Genomic DNA, 23,454 nt, shown 5'->3' with positions numbered 1-23,454 from the left:
CAGCGCACAAATTGAGGTCCATACAGAAATGGTCTGTCGAGATTGGTGTGGAAGAACTTGACTGGCCTGCACAGAGCCCTGACCTCAACCCCATTGAATATCTTTGGGATGAATTGGAACACAGACTGTGAGCCAGGGCTAATCGCCCAACATCAGTGCCTGACCTCACTAATGCTTGTGGCTGAATGGAAACAAGTCCCCGCATCAATTTTCCAACATCTCGTGGAAAGCCTTCCCAGAAGAGTAGAGGCTGTTTTAGCAGAAAGGGGGGGACTCCATTTAAGGCCCATGATTTTGGAATGAGATGTTCGACAAGCAGGTGTCCACAGACTACGTGACAGAGTATTTCATTTACAATACATTTACAACATTTCTAAAAACACGTTTTCACTTTGTCATTATGGGGCATTGTGTGTAGATGGGTTAGAAAAAACAAATGTAATCCATTTTACATTCAGGCTCTAACAACAAAATGTGGAATAAATCAAGGGGTGTGAATACTTTCTGAAGAAACTGTATCAACTTGGAAAAGGACATGCTCAGATATCCAGGCACTGTATCCAAGTTCAGATTTCTTAAATGAACCAAAAAATCAATAGTAATTTCTGGCTGTTTAATGAAATTAGCTGGCTAACTCATTGAACTTGCATTGTAGTATACCCCTCTACTTTTGTGGTATAGATTGTTGTGTTTTGGCCTGGTTGTAACTGTGGTGTAGTTTGTTCAAATCTGACCTGGTACTCTTTGGTGCCAGGCGGCAGCCTCCTGCACTGAGCGTCTAGCTGGGTGAAGTGGCGAGTGATCTTCTCCACACGGGCATGCAGGATGCGGTACTCCTCATACTCTGCATTGAAGTTGTCCTTGTAAGTCTGCCTCTGGTCCATGGACACCACTGCCATGTACTTACTGTAACGGGACAGCAGCACAGGACAGTAGCACAGGACAGTGACACACACACGTGCCATTCAATTGTATTTCAGAGGGCTAAAAGGGGGTACCATCCCAAAAAAGGTTGATTGGCAGCGGTGGCATTCTTATGGAAGCTTCATGTTCAACATAGAACAAAGAGGATTAAGTCAGTAAATAAAAGTACTCACCATATGTAATCTGGCATCACAGTGGTGGAGGAGTCTGTGGAGTGGACTGGCCTCTTTTTATTGTCTGAATAACAAAAGACACACATCGGACAATTACATCAACTGACATCAGAACAGCTCTCTTTACTAGCCTTAAAATAATGACTAGCACCCCCTCCCCACAATTATTTGTTGTTGTAAACTAACACTTGCACTTGACGCGGTTCCCTTACTAGCTCTAAATTTGCTGAAAGCTATGAGGAAAAATGTATTTACTATGACTGATGTGGTTGTCCCACCCATCTTAAAATGAACTGTACGTCACTCTGGATAAGAGCTCCTGCTGAATGACTAAACTAACGTAAATGTAAAACGAGCTATTCAAAAGTACTGGTCTTGAAAGAGTTGTCAGAGTGAACCCTTGGACAGATTTCTGAGTGTGCTGCTCAGGGCGGACCAATCTTTACTTATCATAAAGACAAGGTATATCAGTGAAATTAACTTCCATGATCAAAGGTTTGTTGGCACCAATTACAGGGCACAGACACATACAGAGTAGAAAATGCTGAGCTAGAGTCCAAAGGATGAAAGAAAATTGGTTTGTAAGGTTGGATGTAGAAGAATTGGCACATACATACTAAATCAATCATCATACATACCAGTTGAAGTCGGAAGTTTACATACACCTTAACCAAATACATTTAAACTGACATTTAATCCTAGTAAAAAGTCCCTGTCTTAGATCAGTTAGGATCACCACTTTATTTTAAGAATGTGAAATTATTTATTTCATCACATTCCCAGTGGGTCAGAAGTTTACATGCACTCAATTAGTATTTGGTAGCATTGGCTTTAAAATGTTTAACTTGGAGCAAACATTTCAGGTAGCATTCCACAAGCTTCCCACAATACGTTGGGTGAATTTTGGCCCTTTGCTGTTAGGTCCTTTGCTGTTGTTCTGGATTTGATTTCCACTTTTCGCACCAAAGTACATTCATCTCTAGGAGACAGAATACGTCTCCTTCCTAAGTGGTATGACGGCTGCGTGGTACCATGGTGTTTATGCTTGCGTACTATTGTTTGTAACAGATGAATATTTGGAAATTGCTCCCAAGGATCAACCACACGTGGATGTCTAAAAACAAAATTCTGAGGTCTTAGCTGATTTCTTTTCATTTTCCCAAGACGTCAAGCAAAGAGGCACTGATTTTGAAGGTAGGCCTTGAAATACATCCACAATTGACATAATTGACTCAAATTATGTCAATTAGCCTACCAGAAGCTTCTAAAGCCATGACATAATTTTCTGGAATTTTCCAAGCTGTTTTAAAAAGGCACAGTAAACTTCTAACCCACTGGAATTGTGATACAGTGAATTATAAGTGAAATAATCGGTCCGTAAACAATTGTTGTAAAAATTACTTGTGTCATGCACAAAGTAGATGTCCAAGAATGTCCTAACCGACTTACCAAAACTATAGTTTGTTAAGAAATTTGGGGAGTGGTTGAAAACCGAGTTTTAATGACTCCAACCTAAGTATGTACATTTCCGACTTCAACTGTACATACAGTGCCTCGCGAAAGTATTCGGCCCCCGAACTTAAGAGGGCTGAATCATTTTGCACGCCCAATTTTTCAGTTTTTGACTTGTTAAAAAAGTTTGAAATATCCAATAAATGTCGTTCCACTTCATGATTGTGTCCCACTTGTTGTTGATTCTTCACAAAAAAATACAGTTTTATATCTTTATGTTTGAAGCCTGAAATGTGGCAAAAGGTCGCAAAGTTCAAGGGGGCCGAATACTTTCGCAAGGCACTGTATATACAACTCAAGTGAGAAACGTACTCCAATACGGAAGCAGCCCATCATGTTCAAAGCATGCATACAATTTGCCCTTTCCAAGCACACACACCATGAGTGCACTTTTAATGCCTGGTTGTGCATTGCTGTCATTACAAAACCATGGATTGGAATCAGGCCTTACATGATAATGAGCATGCACTCACACCTTTCCCTTCTTAACAAGGCATTCAAGCATGAAGCCAAACCAAGGCATTAAGGAAGATTACCTTCGTCTGAGCAGAATAGGCTTTTGGCGGGGATGACTGGCCTTCGTCTTTCCTCCCCGTTGGCGTGGTGTCTCTTCCTGGGCCTTTGGCCGTCCTCAACCTGTACCGCTGGGGGGCTGACACCATCGCATGTGATGCTGTGCCCCTCCCTACACCGCTCCTTCTCTCTGTCCTTCCCTTTGTGCTTCTTTGACTTCTTGCTACTGCTGGGTGAGGGAGGGGGGATAATGGTAGAGGAAGAGGATGATGAAGAGGAGATGGTGAGGGTTGGGCGGCTAGAGCTGGCAGGTGGCAGCATGCCGGAGCCATAGCGGTCGGCGGTCCTGCCTGGGGGGCTGGCTATCGGTGAGGAGGGGTCCAGGCAGGTTGAGCTCTGGTCAAGGGGCAGGTCCTGGGTGCCACGGCCCTCAGGCGTACTGGGCGAGCTGGAGTTGGAGCCCAGGCCAGGGTGATGAGACATACGACGGCGGTGAGAAACGGGCAGCTGGGAGGGAGGGGGGAGGTGGTTGAGGGGCGGGCCAGCCGTGGTGGGCCTGGCTGGGAGAGACGACCGTTTGGTGGTGGCGCCGTGGTGGCTGTTGTCCCCCTTCGTGGCGCTGCGGCGCACTCTAGAGGACGAGGTGGGGGTGGTGGGTGGCCCTTGGCTGGTGACATGGGAAATGCGGGGCTTCTTGGGCATCAAGGGGTCAGTGAAGTGACTCGGCAACTCGGGCTGGCACTTCTGAAAGACACAAACAAACAATTCAAAACACAAAATATCTCTACTGTGAATGAGTGATAAAAGGCTATTTTTGATCTTAGTAAACATTTATTTGCATAGGTTTGAGATAAAATGTCACTTTACAGGAGAGACCTGGTCATCAGGTTTGGCTTGTCTGTTAACTTACACGCTGGTTTGTGCAAGTAATACTGAAGGTGTGTGTCTAACAGAGTGTAGAGTTGAGGCGTTACCTGTGGGGAACCCGGGAAGCCATTTTTAGGAGGACCGCTGGAGGAAAGCGGCTCAGTGGGAAGGCCCAGTTTCCTGAGAGAGAGGGAGAACCAACTGTGAGCCACTGCTACATAGTCACCACGAGGTTCTGCTTGCAAGAAATGCAGGGGCCTGTTCAGGAGGGTGAAATGTATTGTGACCTACTGGGCCAGAATCCGATTGACCTGAACGCGGTCATCCTCAGAGTAGCCCAGCCAGTCCCTCTGCACCTCACGGTACACAAAGTCCTTCAGAGTGTACGAGTTATCTTTGGGGTTCAGGTTGGCCACCTGTGAACAAATATACCCACAAACAAGATTTCCATTTGAAAGAAGTGCTCTCCAATCATTTGGGAGCATTAAAAGCAACTCAAATACAACCACTGGTATTACTTTTTCTTTTCTTTTTAAGAGTTAGACTTTTCTTCCGTTAATGAAATGCCCTAATTGCATCTCAACCTGGGTATGAAATCACTGCATTTCAAATCCAATCTCTGTATTCAATCACAACATTAGGCAAATCCCCAAACAAGTATGAGTATTGTGTTCTGTATACCAAGCATGGGTAGTCAGCTTAACCACAGTTGCTGTTGCCAGTAAACCAGTCTGAAACCAGTCTGAGTAGTTCAGTACGTCATCTGCAATAGCTAGTATAAGTGTGTCTGTGTGCTTGATTCTTGCTGTGATCTGTGCGTGCTTGGTTCTTGCTATGCGTGTGTGTGTGTGTGTGTGTCTAATAAGACTAATGGCTTTCATGTATGGCTGCTTGGTTCTTGCAGTGTTCAGTAATTGTGAATGAAGGTCATTGTACTACAGGGAATTGGTCTCCTAGACTGATTTGCATTCAGTGTTTAATGCCTAAGAAGGGTGAGGGGTCCTAAGGGTAAACAGGAACATTTGTCTTCTCATACAGTGTTGCCAGTTACTCATACTTGACATAAATAGTTAGGAACCCCCCCCCCACACTTTTCTATGAAACCAATAAAAGTACTATTCTCCCCCCTCTTACTTGTTTTAGGGTTCTACCCCCCCCCCCCCCCCCTCTTGTTGTTGCAGGATGCTAGCCATTATGGTTGCAGAGTTGTAATCAAACATGTTGCAAGCTGCTAGTCTTACTTATTGCAGGGGTACTAGTCGCCTCTTTACTTGTTGTAGGGGTACTACTAGCCTCAAAGGATCTGCATGGCCAATCTGGCATCTGCAGTGGCGTACAGCATTTACTGCGATACGGCCTCTGCAGAAGGTGTTCATACTTGCGCTTCGCAGAGCAGTTGTGAAGGAAGTGAGTTTGTGTTTATACAGGACCTCCCACCCCCACCTACTGTTAACCAATCATGTCAATGCGGAGCAAGCCCTTCCACATTGTTACAAAATTTGGAAGGCGCACAGCAGTGCGGAGTTCAATTTTGGCCCTCTATACGGAGCATCCAATTACATTTTCGGACCAAGCATAAATTGGCTTCTAGCTTCACACGTTGCAAGGCGCTAGCCTTAGCCTCACGTGTTGCAAGGCGCTAGCCTAAGCCTTACTTGTTGCAGGGTACTCCCAAGAGAGCTGCGGTCCTTCTGACAGACCCCGTCCCGCTGCATCCTGGCCAGTAGCTCCAGCTTCTTGTAGGAGCGCAACGCCAGCAAGTGGACGAGGCGGTCGCGGTATGGGCGCTGGGAAACCAGGTTGTTGGCAAGGCACTTGCGGATGGTCTTGGCTGGATTGATGGGGGTGGAGCGTTTGCGCTCCGCGACTGGTTCAGAGCCTGACGGCGCTGGCTTGCGGATCTGGACTTTCTTACCTGAGGTTAGAGAGGGGCGAAGGAGTTGACGCTGAGAAAAATGGCACACAATCTGCCCAAAACCAATATCCGTTGAGACCATGGCATTATGGAACCTAAGAACTCCACAGTCCATTTATTTGATCATTTGTTTCTCTGATACTTAAAATGTTGTATTGCTTACCTCAATTGAGTTTACAGCAGAAACGGCACTCCTCGCTAACTAGCAGCTTAGTCACTAACAAAGGTTTTTATTATTAATATGACATCATAATAATGTTATTGAACACTGACTGAAAGAGGAGTACGAAAGCCAGCAGGCACTTGGAACACTAGAGCAGGGATAAATCAATTATCAGCAAACAGATTTTTTCTTTAGTGGATGGTTGGTCAAATTGAAAGTCCAAACAGATAAACACAATTTTAGAGTGGCCATTAATGTTTCCAGCACAAAGTACACCTGTGTAATGATCATGCTGTTTAATCAGCTTCTTGATATGCTACACCTGTCAAGTGGATTATCTTGGTGAAGGAGAAATGCTCACTAACAAGGATAAACAAATTTGTGAAGAACATTTTAGGGAAACAACCTTTGTATGTATGGAACATTTCTGGGATCTTTAATCTTAGCTCATGAAACACTTTACATGTTGTGTTTATATTTTCGTTAAGTATAATATGACAAACTATTTCAAATATTGCTTACATTTGCATAAGATCATGTATCTCACTATTATGCATGGGAATACTTGAACAGATTACCAAAATTAAAATCACTTGGAGATGATTCCCTGGTGTTTCTAGTCTTATGATAAACAAAAATATATATTTTTAAATGCTCAGAGTTATTTTTTGTTGGGCCAAATAAAGCCACCTGCGGGACAAATTCAGCCCGGGTGCTGCCAGTTGGGGAACCCTGCCCTAAAGAGTCAAAGTTGCTACTCTGGATGTGGACTGAATTTGAACTGACTGTACGTTACTAGTACAAGATACATCATAGAAGCCTGATTTGGAAAGACTGAGTTCCCAATGTAAAAGTCAATGTCATTAAGAGGATCCAGAGAATCTGGCCCCCAGCTCATGTTGTCTGATTAGTCAGGATGCCTTGACATTTCTCCATAATGCTCTCCAGTGATTATGGAATTCTAAAGCGCTCTACAAGATTAAAGGTTAGAGAGAAACGTGTACCCTCGTCTGCCGCCTCCTCCGGGCAAATGCTGATAGAGATCTTGCAGTCTATGTGCACAAACCACACATCAATTTTTGCTGTCTCAAGGCCTGGTGAGAGACTGAAGTAGGTGAGTTGCTTGCATCAGCTGCTAATCATCTTTGCTTTCAGCGCTGGCCAGCCTAGTGACTTTACATGGGAGATAATAAAAACACAGCTACCCATCACAGCAGCTCTGTTGGCTTGCTATCAGAATTACAGTTTCTGCCATGACATGCATCAAATTCAATTTGATGGGTCACATACACATATTTAGCAGATGTTATTGCGGGTGTAGCGAAAGCTTTTGTTCCTAGCTCCAACAGTGCAGTAGTATCTAACCATTCACAACAATGTGACCAATAAAATTTGATGCATGTCATTCAAACCAACAGACCTGCCGTGTAGCAGTGCTGTGTGTTTATGATTTCACTTTGGCGTACTAAACTCTGAATAGCATCAAGTAAATGGGTCTCCCATTTAAGACAAACATTGCATAAGGTCCCAGGCCAACATACATAACGGACAAAGCCTAAACAAACTATATAAATGAAGGCCAGGGCTAATTTTGCACATGTTAATAGGAGTGCTTCTACTGAGCCAGCTGTTACATGCCCAAACTCCACCCCTTTCCTATGCTCCCCTCTCAGTTTCCATCTGGGACACAATATGCAAATTAATCCCCACGGGCAGAAACTAGACCGAAAGTTTGGTTTAACTGACTTTTCAAGTTTGAGAGTACAGAGAGCAAAGATTTCATGGAATCCTGCAGTTAAAGATGCACTATCCAGCCATTCCCTGGTTGCTAAAATTCTAATAGTTTGCCTAATTTAAGTTTGTGAATAAACAAGGTAGTGTAGAGAATCATTGTACCATCTAAACTGCTGTGAAATACATTTTCCATAAGCAAAACTATTGTACTTTCAGCTGTTTGAAGCTGGTGTACAACACCAAAAGTGAAAGATGAAAACAAAACCTGAGAATGGGAAGCATATAAATAGCATACATAGAACATATCTACCACTTCTTAGACTTGCTTTCATTGAGAATGACATTTCAAAAAAAACACATCTACAAATTTGTTCAGGTCACCTAATAACTTACATATTGCAGCATTAAATATAGTTCCAGAGAGGCCCTAGAGGCAAAGACGCAAATCTGCTTACTGTTGAGAAAACATGCAATGCCATGTTAAACAAACATTACCAATTCATGTAGATAACTGGAACTATATTTCTATTAGAAACTGGACAAGCCCTGAACATCTCCCCCTTTATGAACATTGCTATACGATTGTCTAAACTAACGCCTATTCAGACAAACTGGTAGACGCTGTGTTTTGCACAATCACATGACATAGCACGATTTTATCCTGTATTTTAGGCCTTATCCCGTAATGAGAATTACACCAAAAATTAAAGCAATTGTCTGATGATGGTGCTGGACCATCTGGCATAGTGAAAAGGGAACAGTGATGAAAAATCTTTCAAATCCAGGCATGTCACATAATTGCGCAAAACACAAGGCACTAAAATTATAATCACATACAAAGAAACCTATGGGGCACACTGCCTTTTAGAGTAACATAACTGGTGACAAATGGGCCATTTGGGTGACATCAAATCTGTTGTTACATGGCGCCTGAAGAAAAACTTTGCCAGTGAAACTCCGTTTATGGCCCTCTGCTGTGGGAGAACTCTGTCCACTCCCAGGTCAGTGGAGGTAGATTTTGCATGGCCAGTTACAGCAACAGTGAGCTGTTACGAGGGGAAAGGAGATTGAGAGAATTTGCCGGTGGAGATACGCTGCACAACGGGACAAGAGAGCCAAATTAGATTAGCCCGAGATTTACTTTCCCTTTTACACGTGGCCAACCTTAATCCAGTCGTAGTGTATTAGAAATAGAAAGGCAAGACAATTGGTTTGGCTGTAGACCAGTGTTGTCGTTAAATAAGAACTATTTGCAGAGTGTGACTAACCCAGATATGGCTGTGGTGGCATACAGTGTCAATACTCATAAGTGAGTGTATCCCCTATATTCATTTAGGAGTGGTGACCAAACACTGCGGATTTGTTGCCACCGCTGCAAAAAATACGGAATTATATCTGCAGACGCGCTTTTAAATGGATAGTCATTCAATGATAGAAAGTCTATGGGAACAGCTAGCATGTCAGTGCACTAACACTAGCTTTCAAAATGAGTCCTTTTTGGCTAACCACAGCAGTCAACAAGCTAATCCTTTAACTAGATAGCTTTCTAGCACATTTACTAACTTGTTTGTAAACAATTAACAAGCTAGTTAACTACCAAACGTCCTTGACAAACTGTCAGAGTAGTTAGCAAGCAACAAGATATTCCAAAGGTCTAAAAACCACTTACATCTGATTTATATGCATTCAGACAAGTCACATGGCCAGGAATCAGATTTGTATCCGATTTCAAACCACCTACGAATGTAGTTTGAAACGGGTCTTGAAATATCTGATTCCATGTGCTTTTTGGCTCTTTAGACTGCAGGAAAAAATAAACAAATTGAATCGGATATGAAAAAATTGAGTGGAGTCACTTCAAATTGCCAATGTGAACAAGCCTTAATGGGCTGGACTCAAAGGGTTTAGTCAGGCGCAAACAAAGGAAATGTGGGCTTAAATGGATGGAACTTGCCTTTGAAATGGCCTCCATGCATGAGGACTTTGGTTCCATCCTCCTCAGCCAGCGTCATGCGCTCCCGAGTCACCTGGTAGGAGTCGTTGGTGGCACACAACGTGACTTTGTCTTGAACCACCCCCAAGGACACCAGGTGCGGGGTCCCCGAACTGGAGAGGACAGGGGGGGGTTCAGTCCCACAACACAGGGTTTCTCAACATGGACCATCTCAATTCAACCAATTACTCATTAACAGGGCTCAATGACATAAAATTCTGACACCAGTGACAATTATTTCAGTTAACTAACCAGCTTACAACAATTTACACTAGGTCTTCAGTAGCGAGCATTGCCACATGCTTGGTTTCATTCCAGAGGGTGCTTACCTGGACACATATTGTTGGATGCACTCAAAGCTTCCCTGAGGGTTGTCCTTGCCCACGTTGGACAGGTAGAAGTCAAAGTTCTGAGATCCATCTGGAGAGTCAGTCCTTGGGATCTTAATACGCTGTGAGGTTCACATCAAAAGGAGATTAATAAAAAAAATATAAACCACAGAAAACAAGGAGCGTCTCTCTCTTCCCTATATGCATGAAACTGCCTTGAGTGATGTATTGCACAGAGGTTCTCGATCATTCTGAGGGGAAATGGGATTTCATTTCCCTCTACTGCTATAGTGCACGGAAGAAGAGATTTTACTCATATGTGAATGTGACAGAGTCAGTCATGCCAAATAGCGAACCATCTGTAAAAAACACTCAACTGGGTCTAATTTCTGAAGGTCTCTTAACATTAACCCTTTACAGTGATGTTCAGTGTGTTGCATCTGTCAATAAAGACTGATCTGAGCAGTGGGATCTGAGACTAATTAGAACATGAGCTTGCATGACACAAGCAGATCTTAGAGGTCTGAGTTGCTAGGTGTGTGTGTGTTCCCTCTGCTCTGGGCCCAGCTGCAGACTGCCAGAGAAGTATTTACAGATATTGAGACATTGGAGAGTTCAACTATTCATAGTGTACAGCCCAGTCAGGGGTTAACCAGATGCTTTCAGAAGGGTGGAAAGAGTTAGGCCCCAAGCCTCTAAATACAACTCGTAGCTTAACAAATGTATATTTCACTGAAAACACAAAACATTGGGTCTACACCAGCTAGGGTAGGAATTGTATTTAATGTGTATACCACCAGCGCTCAAATGATAGGTTGCTTAAATCTTCAATAATGGTTGAATTAAAAATGCAGTTTACCCCCCACAGGGTTCACCCATAACTAGTACTGTAGTTTTCAAGTCAAAATGAAGATTTGACATGTGAACATGCTTACCCCTTGGAGTCCCTTGAATTGCATTGTTGGCCACGAGGATGTTACATTCTGAAAGAGAGAGGGATTAGGGATTAGACTCTACAATCACATTTTCAATATAAGCATTGATTGTAAGTTGTTCCATCATAACAACAATGTGAATGTCACTCAGCTACAACTGGACTATCACAGATGTGGTTGAGAAAAAAACAGCCGTTTCTCATTAAGTGACAAAAGCAGGCCATTCTGTCAACCAGTCACAGCTCATATGCTATTGGTAAGCATATATTGTGTTTCATCTGGCAAATCAACTAGCAAAGAAGCAAGCTAGCAAAAGCATGTTTATAGTTTCATGAATTTGCAACAAACAAAATGTACAGTAAGAGTAGGAATATGAAACTCCCTCTTATGTTGAAAGTGGTGTAAATAATAGGCATCAGACAAAATGGTCACATTAACATTGCCTCAGAATTAGCGAGTATTCAGACCTTGACTTTTTCCACATTTTGTGTTAGGTTACAGCCTTATTCTAAAATGTATTACATTTCCCACCCCCTCCTCAACCTACACACAATACCCCATAACGACAATGCAAAAAACAGGATGAGACATTTTTGCTAGTATATCAAATAAAAAAACAAGTATTCAGACCATTTACTCAGTACAAGCTTGGCACACCTGTATTTGGGGAGTTCGTCCCATTCCTCTCTGCAGATCCTCAAGCTGTCAGGTTGGATGGGAAGCATTACTACACAGCTATTTTCAGGTCTCTCCAGAGAGGTTCGGGCGGGTTCAGGTCCGGGCGCTGGCTGGGCCACTCAAGACTTGTCCCAAAGCCACTCCTGTGTTGTCTTGGCTGTATGCTTAGGATCGTTGTCCTGTTGGAAGGTGAACCTTCACCACAGTCTGAGGTCCTGAGCAGGTTATCAGGGATCTCTGTACTTTGCTCCGTTTAGCTTTCCCTCAATCCTGACTAGTCTCCCAGTCGCTGAAAAGCATCCCCAAAGCATGATGTTGCCACCACCATGCTTCACCGTAGAGATGTTGCCAGGTTTCCTCCAGAAGTGACGCTTGGCATTCAGGCCAAAGAGTTCAATCTTGGTTTCATCAGACCAAATAATCTTGTTTCTCATGGTCTGAAAGTCTTGGGAAGAGTAATGGTGGTTCCAAACTTCTTCCATTTAAGATTGATGGACTCCAATCAAGTTGTAGAAACATCTCAAGGGTGACCAATGGAAACAGGATACTTAGGTAATACATTAGCAAAGTTTACATAAACCGGTTTGAAGATTTCTGTTTATTTAATCCATTTGAGAATAAGGCTGTAACGTAACAAAATGTGGAAAAGGTTAACGGGTCTGAATTCTTTTCAAAGGCACTGTATGTCTGATCATAATAAAGTAAATCACATGTAGTCAGATTACGTCAACAGGTCACGTATAAATGGTAGCTACATGAGTAATCATTGGCACGGCAGAATAGGTTCTTCCCTGGCTGTTTTGAAACTTCAGGAACTTCCCTTCGGCAAATTTCCCTTTACCGTGTACACTAAAAATGATAAGTGCAAGTAAACTTGCTCGCGGTGTCACAATACACATACCAGGTTTACCATCACGATTTTAATTAATTAAATTTCACCGTTATTTAACCAGGTAGGCCAGTTGAGAACAAGTTCTCATTTTACAATTGCGACCTGGCCAATATAAAGAAAAACATTGAGACACAGAGTTACACATGGAATAAACAAACATAGTCAATAACACAATAGAAAAATCTATATACAGTGTGTGCAAATGACGGGAGGTAAGGCAATAAATAGACCAGTTGCGAAATAATTACAATTTAGCATTTAAACACTGGAGTGATAGATGAGAAGATGAATGTGCAAGTAGAGATACTGGGGTGCAAGGGAGAAAAACAAAAACTATGGAGATGAGGTAGTTGGGTGGGCTATTTACAGATGGGCTATGTACAGGTGCAACGATCTGTAAGCTGCTCTGACAGCTGATGCTTAAAGCTAGTGAGGGAGATAAGTCTCCAGCTTTAGCGATTTTTGCAGTTCGTTCCAGCCATTGGCAGGAGAGAACTGGAAGGCAGCCAAAGGAGTTGTTGGCTTTGATGGTGATCAGTGAAATATACCTGCTGGAGCGCGTGCCATGGTGGGTGCTGCTATGGTGACCAGTGAGCTGAGATAAGGCGGGGCTTTACCTAGCAAAGACTTACAGAAGACCTGGAGCCAGTGGGTTTGGAGACGAATATGAAGCGAGGGCCAGCCAACGGGGGAGCACACAAGTCGCCGTGGTGGGTAGTATATGGAGCTTTGGTGACAAAACGGATGGCACTGTGATAGCAAATTGGATGTAATCCGAGTAGAGTGTTGGGGTCTATTTTGTAAATGACATCTCCGAAGTCAAGGATCGGCAGGATAGTCAGTTTTACGAGGGTATGTTTGGCGGCATGAGTGAAGGATGCTTTGTTGCGAAATAGGAAGCCGATTCTAGATTTAATTTGGGATTGGAGATGCTTAATGTGAGTCTGGAAGGAGAGTTTACAGTCTAACCAGACACCTAGGTATTTGTAGATGTCCACATATTCTAAGTCAGAACCGTCCAGAGTAGTGATGCTAGACGGGCAGGCAACAATTGGTTGAAGAGCATGCATTTAGTTTAACTTGCATTTAGGAGCAATTGGAGGCCATGGAAGGAGAGTTGTATGGCATTGAAGCTTGTCTGGAGGTTTGTTAACACAGTGTCCAAAGTGCCAGCAGTATACAGAATGGTGTCGTCTGTGTAGAAGTGGATCAGAGAATCACCAGCAGCAAGAACGAAATCATTGAGGTATACAGAGAAAATAGTCGGCCCAAGAATAGAACCCTGTGGCACCCCCATAGAAACTGCCAGAGGTTCGGACAACAGGCCCTCCGATTTGACACACTGAACTCTGTCTGAGAAGTAGTTGGTGAACCAGGCGAGGCAGTCATTTGAGAAACCAAGGCTGTGGAGTCTGCTGATAAGAATGTGGTGATCGACCTGGCCAAGGCTTTCAACTGTCAATGAATACGGCTGCACAGTATTGTCTTTTATCGATGGTGGTTATGATATCGTTTAGGACCTTGAGCGTGGCTGAGGTGCACCCATGACCAGCTAAGAAAACAGATTGCATAGCAGAGAAGGTACGGTGGGATTTGAAATGGTCGGTGAACTGTTTGTTAACTTGGCTTTTCGAAGACCTTAGAAAGGCAGGGTAGGATAGATATAGGTCTAACAGTTTGGGTCTAGGGTGTCTCCCCCTTTGAAGAGAGGGATGACCACGGCAGCTTTCTAAAACTTTAGGGATCTCAGCCGATATCAAAAGAGGTTGAACAAGCTAGTAATAGGGGTACTCGATACCACGGCAAAACAAGGCATATTAGCCAAAAATCACAGAAAGCCACTTTTGAGGTCAATATCATTTCATTTTAAATGTTTGATGTCAATTTTTCAGAGACAGCCATGTATGTATGTATTAATGAATCAAAGGACGTTAGTATTCAAATACTTGTTCGAGTAAAAATATTGACAGGGCTATTTTAACAGTGAAAAGGCTTTTTCTAAATTACATCAACATAATTGTCACATACAAGGATACCATGACATTTCAAATAATGAATTTAATAAAACAAACTTTTCAATGTAGTTTTTATGACGCCCCATAAAAAAAGTCCGGTAGACTTCACGTGTGTAGCTTGGTTTATGTCGGCCAATCTAAGTGGCAAAGAGGCTCAATGCAAAATGGAATAAAGTTACAGAATTAAAAAAGTTAGCGAAATGAGAAGTAGGCTACAACAAGCAACAGGTAGGCTGTTTATTTTAATGGAGTTGGGGAGAAAGCACATCATGTGACCTCGGGAATTAGCCTAACTAGCTATAGCTCGCTAGCTTCATTAGGCTACTCCAGTCAAGACAGACACTTATATGGGATGATAAATAACATTGTGGCTTCTACAAGTTAGCTAGCCCTGGCTGTAGCAGTTTCATTGGGTACATCATATATCTCACTCCTGCTCGCATCTCACCAGCTGCAGCAATAGAGCACCAGCCTCTCACACAACAGTGCTCAGGTTAAAAATCACATGAATTTCTTTAGTCAAAATCATTTCTAACCACCATCCCTAATACAATCAATTTGACTGTTTTTACCAAACCAAACAACCTAATGGTAATCATTTGAGAGTAAATATCTATTGTTAAACTGGATAAATCAAGATGATGCCAAGGCATATTCACAATACAGGTGAATGCATATTCACTGAGTGTTCATGCATTGAGTTTGAGCTTGTTTTGGCTGATTTCATGGGGCTACAGATGAAAAACAAATTTCCCTTTCCATTTGGGACTTATTGTACTAATCAACAAAAGTTGCATTGAAGAAGCAATCTCATCTTTTACAAAAGCACGTGTGGTCTCTTTTAAACCTAATAATGTCATTCACACAGTGAGAGAAGTGAAAAACCATACAATCAGCTTTGTGACTAGGGTAGTGAATTGATGTTAGCTTTATCTGTAAGCTAGCAAGGAGAGTTAGCCTACATAGCTGGAAACTACCGATATCTTTGATGGTGTTACGGATACAGGTATCCTGTGTGTGTGTATGTATCCTGTGTTTGCTCTCCTTCTCCCCTCACAGGTGAAAATCATCACTCCCCAATCAGTCATTAATCAATCATCAATCAGAAGACACACCTCCTCCTGTTTTCCTACCCTATCACAGTTCCTTCCCCTTGGTTTAAAAACCCTGTCAGTTGTTTGCTCTAGAGCTCAATCTCTCTGTAAATGCCATGTCTGTAGGTCTCTGTGGTTCACGATCTTGTTGTGTATTAAATAACCTATTGTTTGAGCACCTCCATAGCACTTTGTCATCACCTGTGAGTATTGTTTTGGTTATGGTGTTTGTGTTTGATTGCTGGTGGGAAAAGGGGAAACCAAGACAAGTCGCCCATGGGCATACACTACCCGTAGGTAGACTTTGTTAAATACACTAGTTAGAACTGGGCGGACCACCCACTGTATTTTTGGTTAGTTAGCTGTTAAAGTAGGCTAGTCTAGCTTAGAGGTGTTTTTGAATACTTATTGTTTCTTTCCTTGGGTCCAGCTCAGCCCCTTTTCCAGCCCCCCCCCCCCCCATTACCGTGTGTTTTCAAATAAACCTTGAGTTTGACGGTAGATTTCAGTTGTCCTGGTTATTTCGTTCTCACTTTTACTTTGTCACAATTATAATTTGCATGAGTCTCATTACCATCCCATCGGGTCTCATTACCATCCCCCCCCCCCTAGACTGTTGGGCCAAAAGGGATCCGTAACAGATGGCACAGAAGGACATGGCTGACGTTTTACATTCTCCCAACCAATTGTGCTATTTTACAACTTATTGTGTACATAATGTTGCAGCTACTGTCTCTTATGACCGAAAATAACTTCTGGACATCAGCAAGGCGATTACTCAACGCGGACTGGAATAAACTTTTTCCTTTAACGAGTTAGAAGAGAAAGATATCCTGCTTTCACTGGAAAAGGCCCAGATCCACGCCTTTTGCACAAAGAAAAAAATTTGTGGACCCCAAGGAACTTAACTCTCGACCTGCTCCACTACAGCCCCGCCGATGATAAGGGGTGCTTGTTCGGCCCGCCTTTTCCAGTAGTCCACGATCAGCTCCTTGGTCTTGCTCACACTGAGGGAGAGGTTGTTGTCCTGGCACCACACTGCTAGTTCTCCGACCATCCCTATACTGTCTCATGGTCGGTGATCAGGCCTACCACTTATGTTGTCAGCAAACTTAATGATGGTGTTGGAGTCGTGTTTGACAACGCAGTCATGGGTGAACAAGGAATACAAGAGGGGACTAAGTACACACCCCTGAGGGGCTCCAGTGTTAAGGATCAGCGTGGCAGACGTTGTTGCCTACTCTCACAACCTGGATGCGGCCCGTCAGGAAGTCCAGGATCCAGTTGCAGAGGGAGGTGTTTAGTCCCAGAATCCTTAGCTTCGTGGGCACTATGGTGTTGAACGCTGAGCTGTAGTCAATGAACAGCATTCTCACGTAGGTATTCCTTTTGTCCAGGTGAGAAAGGGCGGTGTGGTGTACGTCATCTGTGGATCGGTTGGGGCTGTATGCGAATTGGAGTGGGTCTGGGAGGATGCTGTTGACGTGAGCCATGACTGCCACGGGCGGTAATCATTTAGGCAGGTTACCTTCACTTCCTTGGGCACAGGGACTGTGGTGGTCTGCTTGAATCATGTAGGTATTATAGACTTGGTCAGGGAGCGGTTGAAAATGTCAGCAAAGACTCTTGACAGTTGGTCCGCGCATGCTTTGAGTACACGCCCTGGTAATCCGTCTGGCCTAGCGGCTTTGTGAATGTTGGCCTGTTTAAAAAGGTTTTGTTCACATCGGCTACCGAGAGCGTCTTCACACAGTCATCCAGAACAACTGGTGCTCTCGTGCATGCTTCAGTTTTACTTGCCTCGAAACGAGCATAAAAGGCATTTAGCTCGTCTGGTAGGCTTGCATCACTGGGCAGCTCGCGTCTGGGTTTCCATTTGTAGTCCGTAATAGTTTTCAAGCCCTGCCACATCCGACGAGCGTCAGAGCAGGATTCAATCTTAATCACGTATTGACGCTTTGCTTGTTTGATGGTTTGTCTGAGGGCATAGCAGGATTTCTTATAAGCGTCCGGATTAGTCTCCCACTCCTTGAAAGCGGCAGCTCTAGCCTTTAGCTTGATGCGGATGTTGCCTTTAATCCATTGCTTCTGGTTGGGATATGTACGTACAGTCACTGTGGGGAAGACGTCGATGCACTTATTGACGAAGCCAATGATTGAGGCGGTGTATTCCTCAATGCCATTGGATGAATCCCGGAACATATTCCAGTCTGTGCTAGCAAAAGTCCTTTAATATAGCATCCTCGTCATATAACCACTTCCGTATTTAGCGAGTCACTGGTACTTCCGACTAGTTTTTGCTTGTAAGCAGGAATCAGGAGGATAGAATTATGGTCATATTTGCCAAATGGAGGGCAGGGGAGAGCTTTGTATGCATCTATGTATGGAGTAAAGGTGGTCTAGGATTTTTATCCCCTGGTTGCACATGTGACATGCTGGTAAAAATTTGGTAAAACTGGTGTAAGTTTGCCTGCATTAAAGTCCTCGGTCACTAGGAGCGCCGCTGCTGGGTGACCATTTTCTTCCTTGCTTATGGCTTTATAGAGTTGGTTGATAGAGGTCTTAGTGCCAGCGTCGCTTTCTGGTGGTAAATAGACGGCGAGTAATACAGATGAGAACTCTCTTGGTAGATGGCGTGGTCAACAGCTTATCATAAGGTACTCTACCTCAGGCGAGCAATACCTCAAGGCTTCTTTAATATTAGACATCGCGCACCAGCTGGTATTAACAAAAAGACACACCCCCACCCTTTGTCTTACCAGTGCATGGAAAATCCCACCAGCTCTATATTGCCCATTTCTTTGTTCTACCATGTCACAGTGAAACATAAGATGTTGCCATTTTGTCCCGCTGGTAGGATAATCTTAATAGTAAGTCATCAATTTTATTTTCTAACGATTGCACATTAGCAAGGAGAATGGAAGGCATTGGGAGTTCACTCGCTCGCCTCCGGCTTCTCAGAAGGATCCCCGATCTGCATCCCCTTTTCCGGGGATCTATTCTTCATGCAAAAGGTGTGAATCTGGGCCTGTTCCAGTGAAAGTAGGATATCCTCATCGGACTGGTTAAAGGAAAAAGTTTATTCCAGTCTGCGGTGAGTAATCGCTTTTCTGATGTCCAGAAGTTATTTTCGGTCATAAGAGACGGTAGCAGCAACATTATGTACACAATAGGTTAAAAAATAAGTTACACAAAACGCAACAAAAATGTATAATTGCACAATTGATTGGGAGAATGTAAAATGTCAGCCATGTGCCATCTTCCCATCTTCTTCCAACTTCGATTGGCTTGTTGTCAGCTTGATCTAAGCTCCTATTGGCCAAGGCAGTGTTCCTTCCCATATCCCCTCCTGACAACCTTTCTACCACTGACTTGAATTAGGCTAACAGGACAAGATCTTCACTTCTTGATTCAACACACCGTCCCAACCGTGCCTGAATGAAATCCTTTAGGCCCAGTTTCTCAACTTCAAATCCAATCATTTGGATTAGGATTTTAAAAAATGTTTTTATTAGTCCCTGGCCTGAACATTCTGGGAATATGCTACAGAGTCTGACTCGCTTGTTGCTGGAATTATGTACATGTTGCTGACAGTCCATTGAACTTCCCAGGACTCCTGGCCTCGGTTGATCACAGGCCCCAGAGGCCCGTTGAGTGCATCTCTGTTGAGGTGCTTCCAGATAATACAGATTATATGGCCATGGGATTAACACGCTAGCTTTATTTGGTCCCTACAGATTGGTTTGGTAAGAGTCCGTAAGGGCCCACAATCATCAGAGGCTGACGTGATAGGGATTTGCGCAACTGTGACTTTTTTTTTTCCCTGAGTCATGATTCTGTGTTTGCCACTGAGAAAAGCCTGGAATGCAAAGTCATGGAATGAGACCAAATCCACATCACATACCAACACTACTGCCCACCAGGACAGTCAATTAGACAGAGGAAATGTATTGGCCAATACAGAAGAAAAAACATTCGCTTCAGATTTTCAAAATTTCGGCAAAACTATGTACAAAAAAATATTGCATTTTGCCCTTTCTGTGAATATCTTGTAGGTCTAATGTGCGAACTGTTTTGCAAACATATAATGGCTGTAGTTATATGGGGCGGCAGGGTAGCCTAGTGGTTAGAGCGTTGGACTAGTAACCGGAAGGTTGCAAGTTCAAACCCCCGAGCTGACAAGGTACAAATCTGTCGTTCTGCCCCTGAACAGGCAGTTAATCCACTGTTCCCAGGCTGTCATTGAAAATAAGAATGTGTTCTTAACTGACTTGCCTGGTTAAATAAAATATTAATAATTTTGCAAATGGAACCTCTCCCATCCAGAAAGTCCTTAAAGCATTAGTTTAAAAGGATTTATGCTATCATGAACTTTTACTGTAGCTTTAAGAGAACAAGCACAAGATTAGAAGTAAAAGGAGTGAAAACCCTAGAGACTACTATTTTTGAAGAAAACAGCATACAACCCAATCAAACGTTAAGTAGGCCTATAATTTTTATTAAAAACAGTCAAGTAGCCTATGCTATATATTTGTTGGATCATGAACATAAGCTGCAATATGCAACTTTTTGGGCGACCCAACCCAAATTCATAGAAATGTGAGTTATAAAGCTGTCATTCTCAATGAAAGCAGGTGCGGTAGATCTGTTCTATGTGCGTTATTTCTATGCTTCCTGTTCTTAAATGTTGTTTTTGCATCTTTTACTTTCGGTTTTGTACACCAGCTTCAAACAACTGAAAATACAATACTTTCTGTTATGGAAAATATATTTCACAGCAGTTTAGATTCGAGGTCAACAGATTTAATCGGAATGGCCGATTTTTTAAATTAGGGCCGATTTCAAGTTTTCATAACAATCGGAAATCGGTATTTTTGGACACCGATTTGGCTCCATTTTTTTATACCTTTATTTAACTAGGCAAGTCAGTTAAGAACACATTCTTATTTTCAATGACTGCCTAGGAACGGTGGGTTAACTGCCTTGTCGTTTCTGCCACTGAACATGTTTACCTTGTCTGCTTGGGGATTCAATCTTGCAACCTTAAGGTCAACTAGTCCAATGCTCTAACCCCCTGATTATATTGCACTTCACGAAGCGCCTGCCTGTTACGCGAATGCAGTAAGCCAAGGTAAGTTGCTTGCTAGCATTAAACTTATCTTATAAAAAACAATCAATCATAATCACTAGTTAACTACACATGGTTGATATTACTAGTTTATCTAGCGTGTCCTGTGTTGCATATAATCAACGCAACACAGGGGGATGATTTAACAAAAGCGCATTTGCGAAAAAAGCGCAATCGTAGCACGACTGTACCTAACCATAAAGACCAATGCCTTTCTTAAAATCAATACACAGAAGTATATATTTTTTTAAACCTGCATATTTACCTTAAGGAAATCCAGGTTAGCAGGCAATATTAACCAGGTGAAATTTGTCACTTCTCTTGCGTTCATTGCACGCAGAGTCAGGGTATATGCAACAGTTTGGGCAGCCTGGCTCATTGCAAACTAATTTGCCCAAATTTTACGTAATTATGACATAACATTGAAGGTTGTATATTGTAACAGGAATATTTAGACTTAGGGATGCCACCCGTTAGATAAGATACGTAACGGCTCCGTATTTCATTGAAATAAACGTTTTGTTTTCGAAATGATAGTTTCCGGATTCGACCATATTAATGACCAAGGGCTCGTATTTCTTTGTTATTATGTTATAATTAAGTCTATGATTTGATAGAGCAATCTGACTGAGCGATGGTAGGCAGCAGCAGGCTTGTAAGCATTCATTCAAAGAGCACTTTTGTGAGTTTTTCCAGCAGCTCTTAGCAAGCACAGCACTGTTTATGACTTCAAGCCTATCAACTCCTGAGATTAGGCTGGTGTAACCGATGTGAAATGGCTAGCTAGTTAGCATGGTGCGCGCGAATAGCGTTTCAAACATCACTCGCTCTGAGAGGTTGTTCCCCTTGCTCTGCATGGGTAACGCTGCTTCGAGGGTGGCTGTTGTCGATGTGTTCCTGGTTCGAGCCCAGGTAGGGGCGAGGAGAGGGACAGAAGCTATACTGTTACACTGGCAATACTAAAGTGCCTATAAGAACATCTAATAGTGTATATGAAATACAAATGGTAGAGAAATTGTCCTATGTAATTAATAAAGTATTTAATCTAAAACCTCTTACCTTGGAATATTGAAGTCTCATGTTAATTGCACCTTTAAGGTCCAAGGACCTTATTATATCTTGTTTTCAGAGGTAGTGCTAATTTACTATCTAGCATGCTCTGAACTCCTGTGTGTAATGGAAGGCAGGCAAAAAGGTGTCACTGAAAAGTAGTGTGTATTTTGAATTTGTTAAATGATTGATGTGATATGAAATTAAAGGGCTTTATGTTTCTAGAATCATATCGCAATTGATGATCGACTTCACGTTTAGATGGGAGTATTTTGCTGTTTTAGCGGTCTTCCGTAAACACGCGCTGTAACATGGATATGGCCGTGTGGGAACACTAACCCTATAATGGCGTGTATTCATGTAACGTTATGTTTTTTGAAAATTGTTTCTAGTTGATATGAAAGTTAAGGTCCTTATCACCACAACTGATGCGTGTTAGTGTTCAGACCAAGCATCGGTGCTCTTAGCAAAACTCCCCCGTACAGAAGACGCCTCCGTCCAATGACTTAGCTACTGTAATGTGTAATGGAACAGAGTCATGATCAAGGGTTACGATAGTTACCTTAACTAGCTAAAACATATACACACACACATTTCCTAACATCTCCAAAACACTGACTGCAGTGCCAATCCGTGGCTTAAGAACATATGGTAAATTAGCTAAAGTTAAGTAAAGATGTCACGCGAAATTGCCATCAAAATAGTAATCGATTTCACCAAACAGTGCGATTAGTGTCACATTTCAGTACGGACTTGAGTAGAAAAAAAGTGGACTTGGTTGGGGAAAATGTTACTTTTTTGTTGTTGGGGAAATTACATTTGGTTAGCCAGCTAACGTTAGCTACATTGCGAAATGTAGCTAGCTACAGTACATCGACTACACAAATCCATTTCTCTCAAACTTTGATTTGTAATCCACAAATTGCTAACTCACTTCATGGCATATGCATTATTGGTTTGACAGTAAGTTACGTTAACTAGCAAGGTAATTGGAATAACGTTTGCTCAACCCAACTGTACGTGGCAGTTAGTTCACCAGTTTTAATAGCATCGGTAGTTGTATAAGGTAAGCTATAAGACATGTATTCAACTTTACCTTAGTGGTTTGGTACTTTTCTATCGCTCTGAAAGCTGTCTCTGTCAATTTTACGTGCAATACAGTGACGTGGTCTGTATTCCGTCGGCCACAATTCAGTCCATACCTCCCAACCACGGAGAGCGCCGCCATCTTTACCAACCCTCTATCATCGTCTGGGTTTTATGTCCGAGCATATATATACTCTACCTAGCACAAATTCAAGGGAGGGACTCCCCCAAGGGCTTGGTCTACTTTTTTTTTGATTGGGCTTACTTTGTCTTTCCACTCTAATAACCATATGTAATTTCAGGCCTCCTCAGACTTCACTCCCTCCCCTAAATCAGTGTATGAATGCTATAGTTTGTCGTTGTAGAACTCATTCTTTTGAGAAGTGAAAGGAATGGATCGAATCAGATGTGGTCTGTCCACTACTACGTCATAGAAAAATACGGTATCATAAT

At 42.7% G+C, this 23,454-nt stretch overlaps 1 protein-coding gene across 3 annotated transcripts in view; it reads right to left on the bottom strand.

The window, feature by feature from the left end:
- ell2 (elongation factor for RNA polymerase II 2) overlaps positions 1 to 23,194 on the bottom strand; it is a 45,943-nt gene extending 22,749 nt beyond the window's left edge. For 2 of the 3 annotated variants that reach the window (XR_010455972.1, XM_064967776.1), the window contains exons 1-10: positions 23,012 to 23,194; positions 11,059 to 11,106; positions 10,124 to 10,245; positions 9,756 to 9,907; positions 5,645 to 5,904; positions 4,281 to 4,405; positions 4,097 to 4,169; positions 3,146 to 3,866; positions 1,098 to 1,161; positions 735 to 906 (exon numbers count right to left, since the gene is read on the bottom strand). Coding sequence is in view for 2 of the 3 variants with exons in the window: in XM_064967776.1 (XP_064823848.1) it covers positions 735 to 906; positions 1,098 to 1,161; positions 3,146 to 3,866; positions 4,097 to 4,169; positions 4,281 to 4,405; positions 5,645 to 5,904; positions 9,756 to 9,907; positions 10,124 to 10,245; positions 11,059 to 11,106; positions 23,012 to 23,143 (1,869 nt within the window). In the remaining variant the exon portion in view is untranslated. The remainder of the gene's footprint in view (positions 1 to 734; positions 907 to 1,097; positions 1,162 to 3,145; positions 3,867 to 4,096; positions 4,170 to 4,280; positions 4,406 to 5,644; positions 5,905 to 9,755; positions 9,908 to 10,123; positions 10,246 to 11,058; positions 11,107 to 23,011) is intronic. The other variant, XM_064967775.1, reaches the window with a different exon arrangement.
- Between the last annotated feature and the right edge of the window lie 260 nt (positions 23,195 to 23,454).

The sequence above is a fragment of the Oncorhynchus masou genome, chromosome 6 (assembly GCF_036934945.1).
Source record: "Oncorhynchus masou masou isolate Uvic2021 chromosome 6, UVic_Omas_1.1, whole genome shotgun sequence".
Classification (NCBI taxonomy): Eukaryota; Metazoa; Chordata; class Actinopteri; order Salmoniformes; family Salmonidae; genus Oncorhynchus; species Oncorhynchus masou.
Note: the sequence above shows the minus strand (reverse complement) of the source record. Positions and strands in the feature narration are given on the sequence as shown.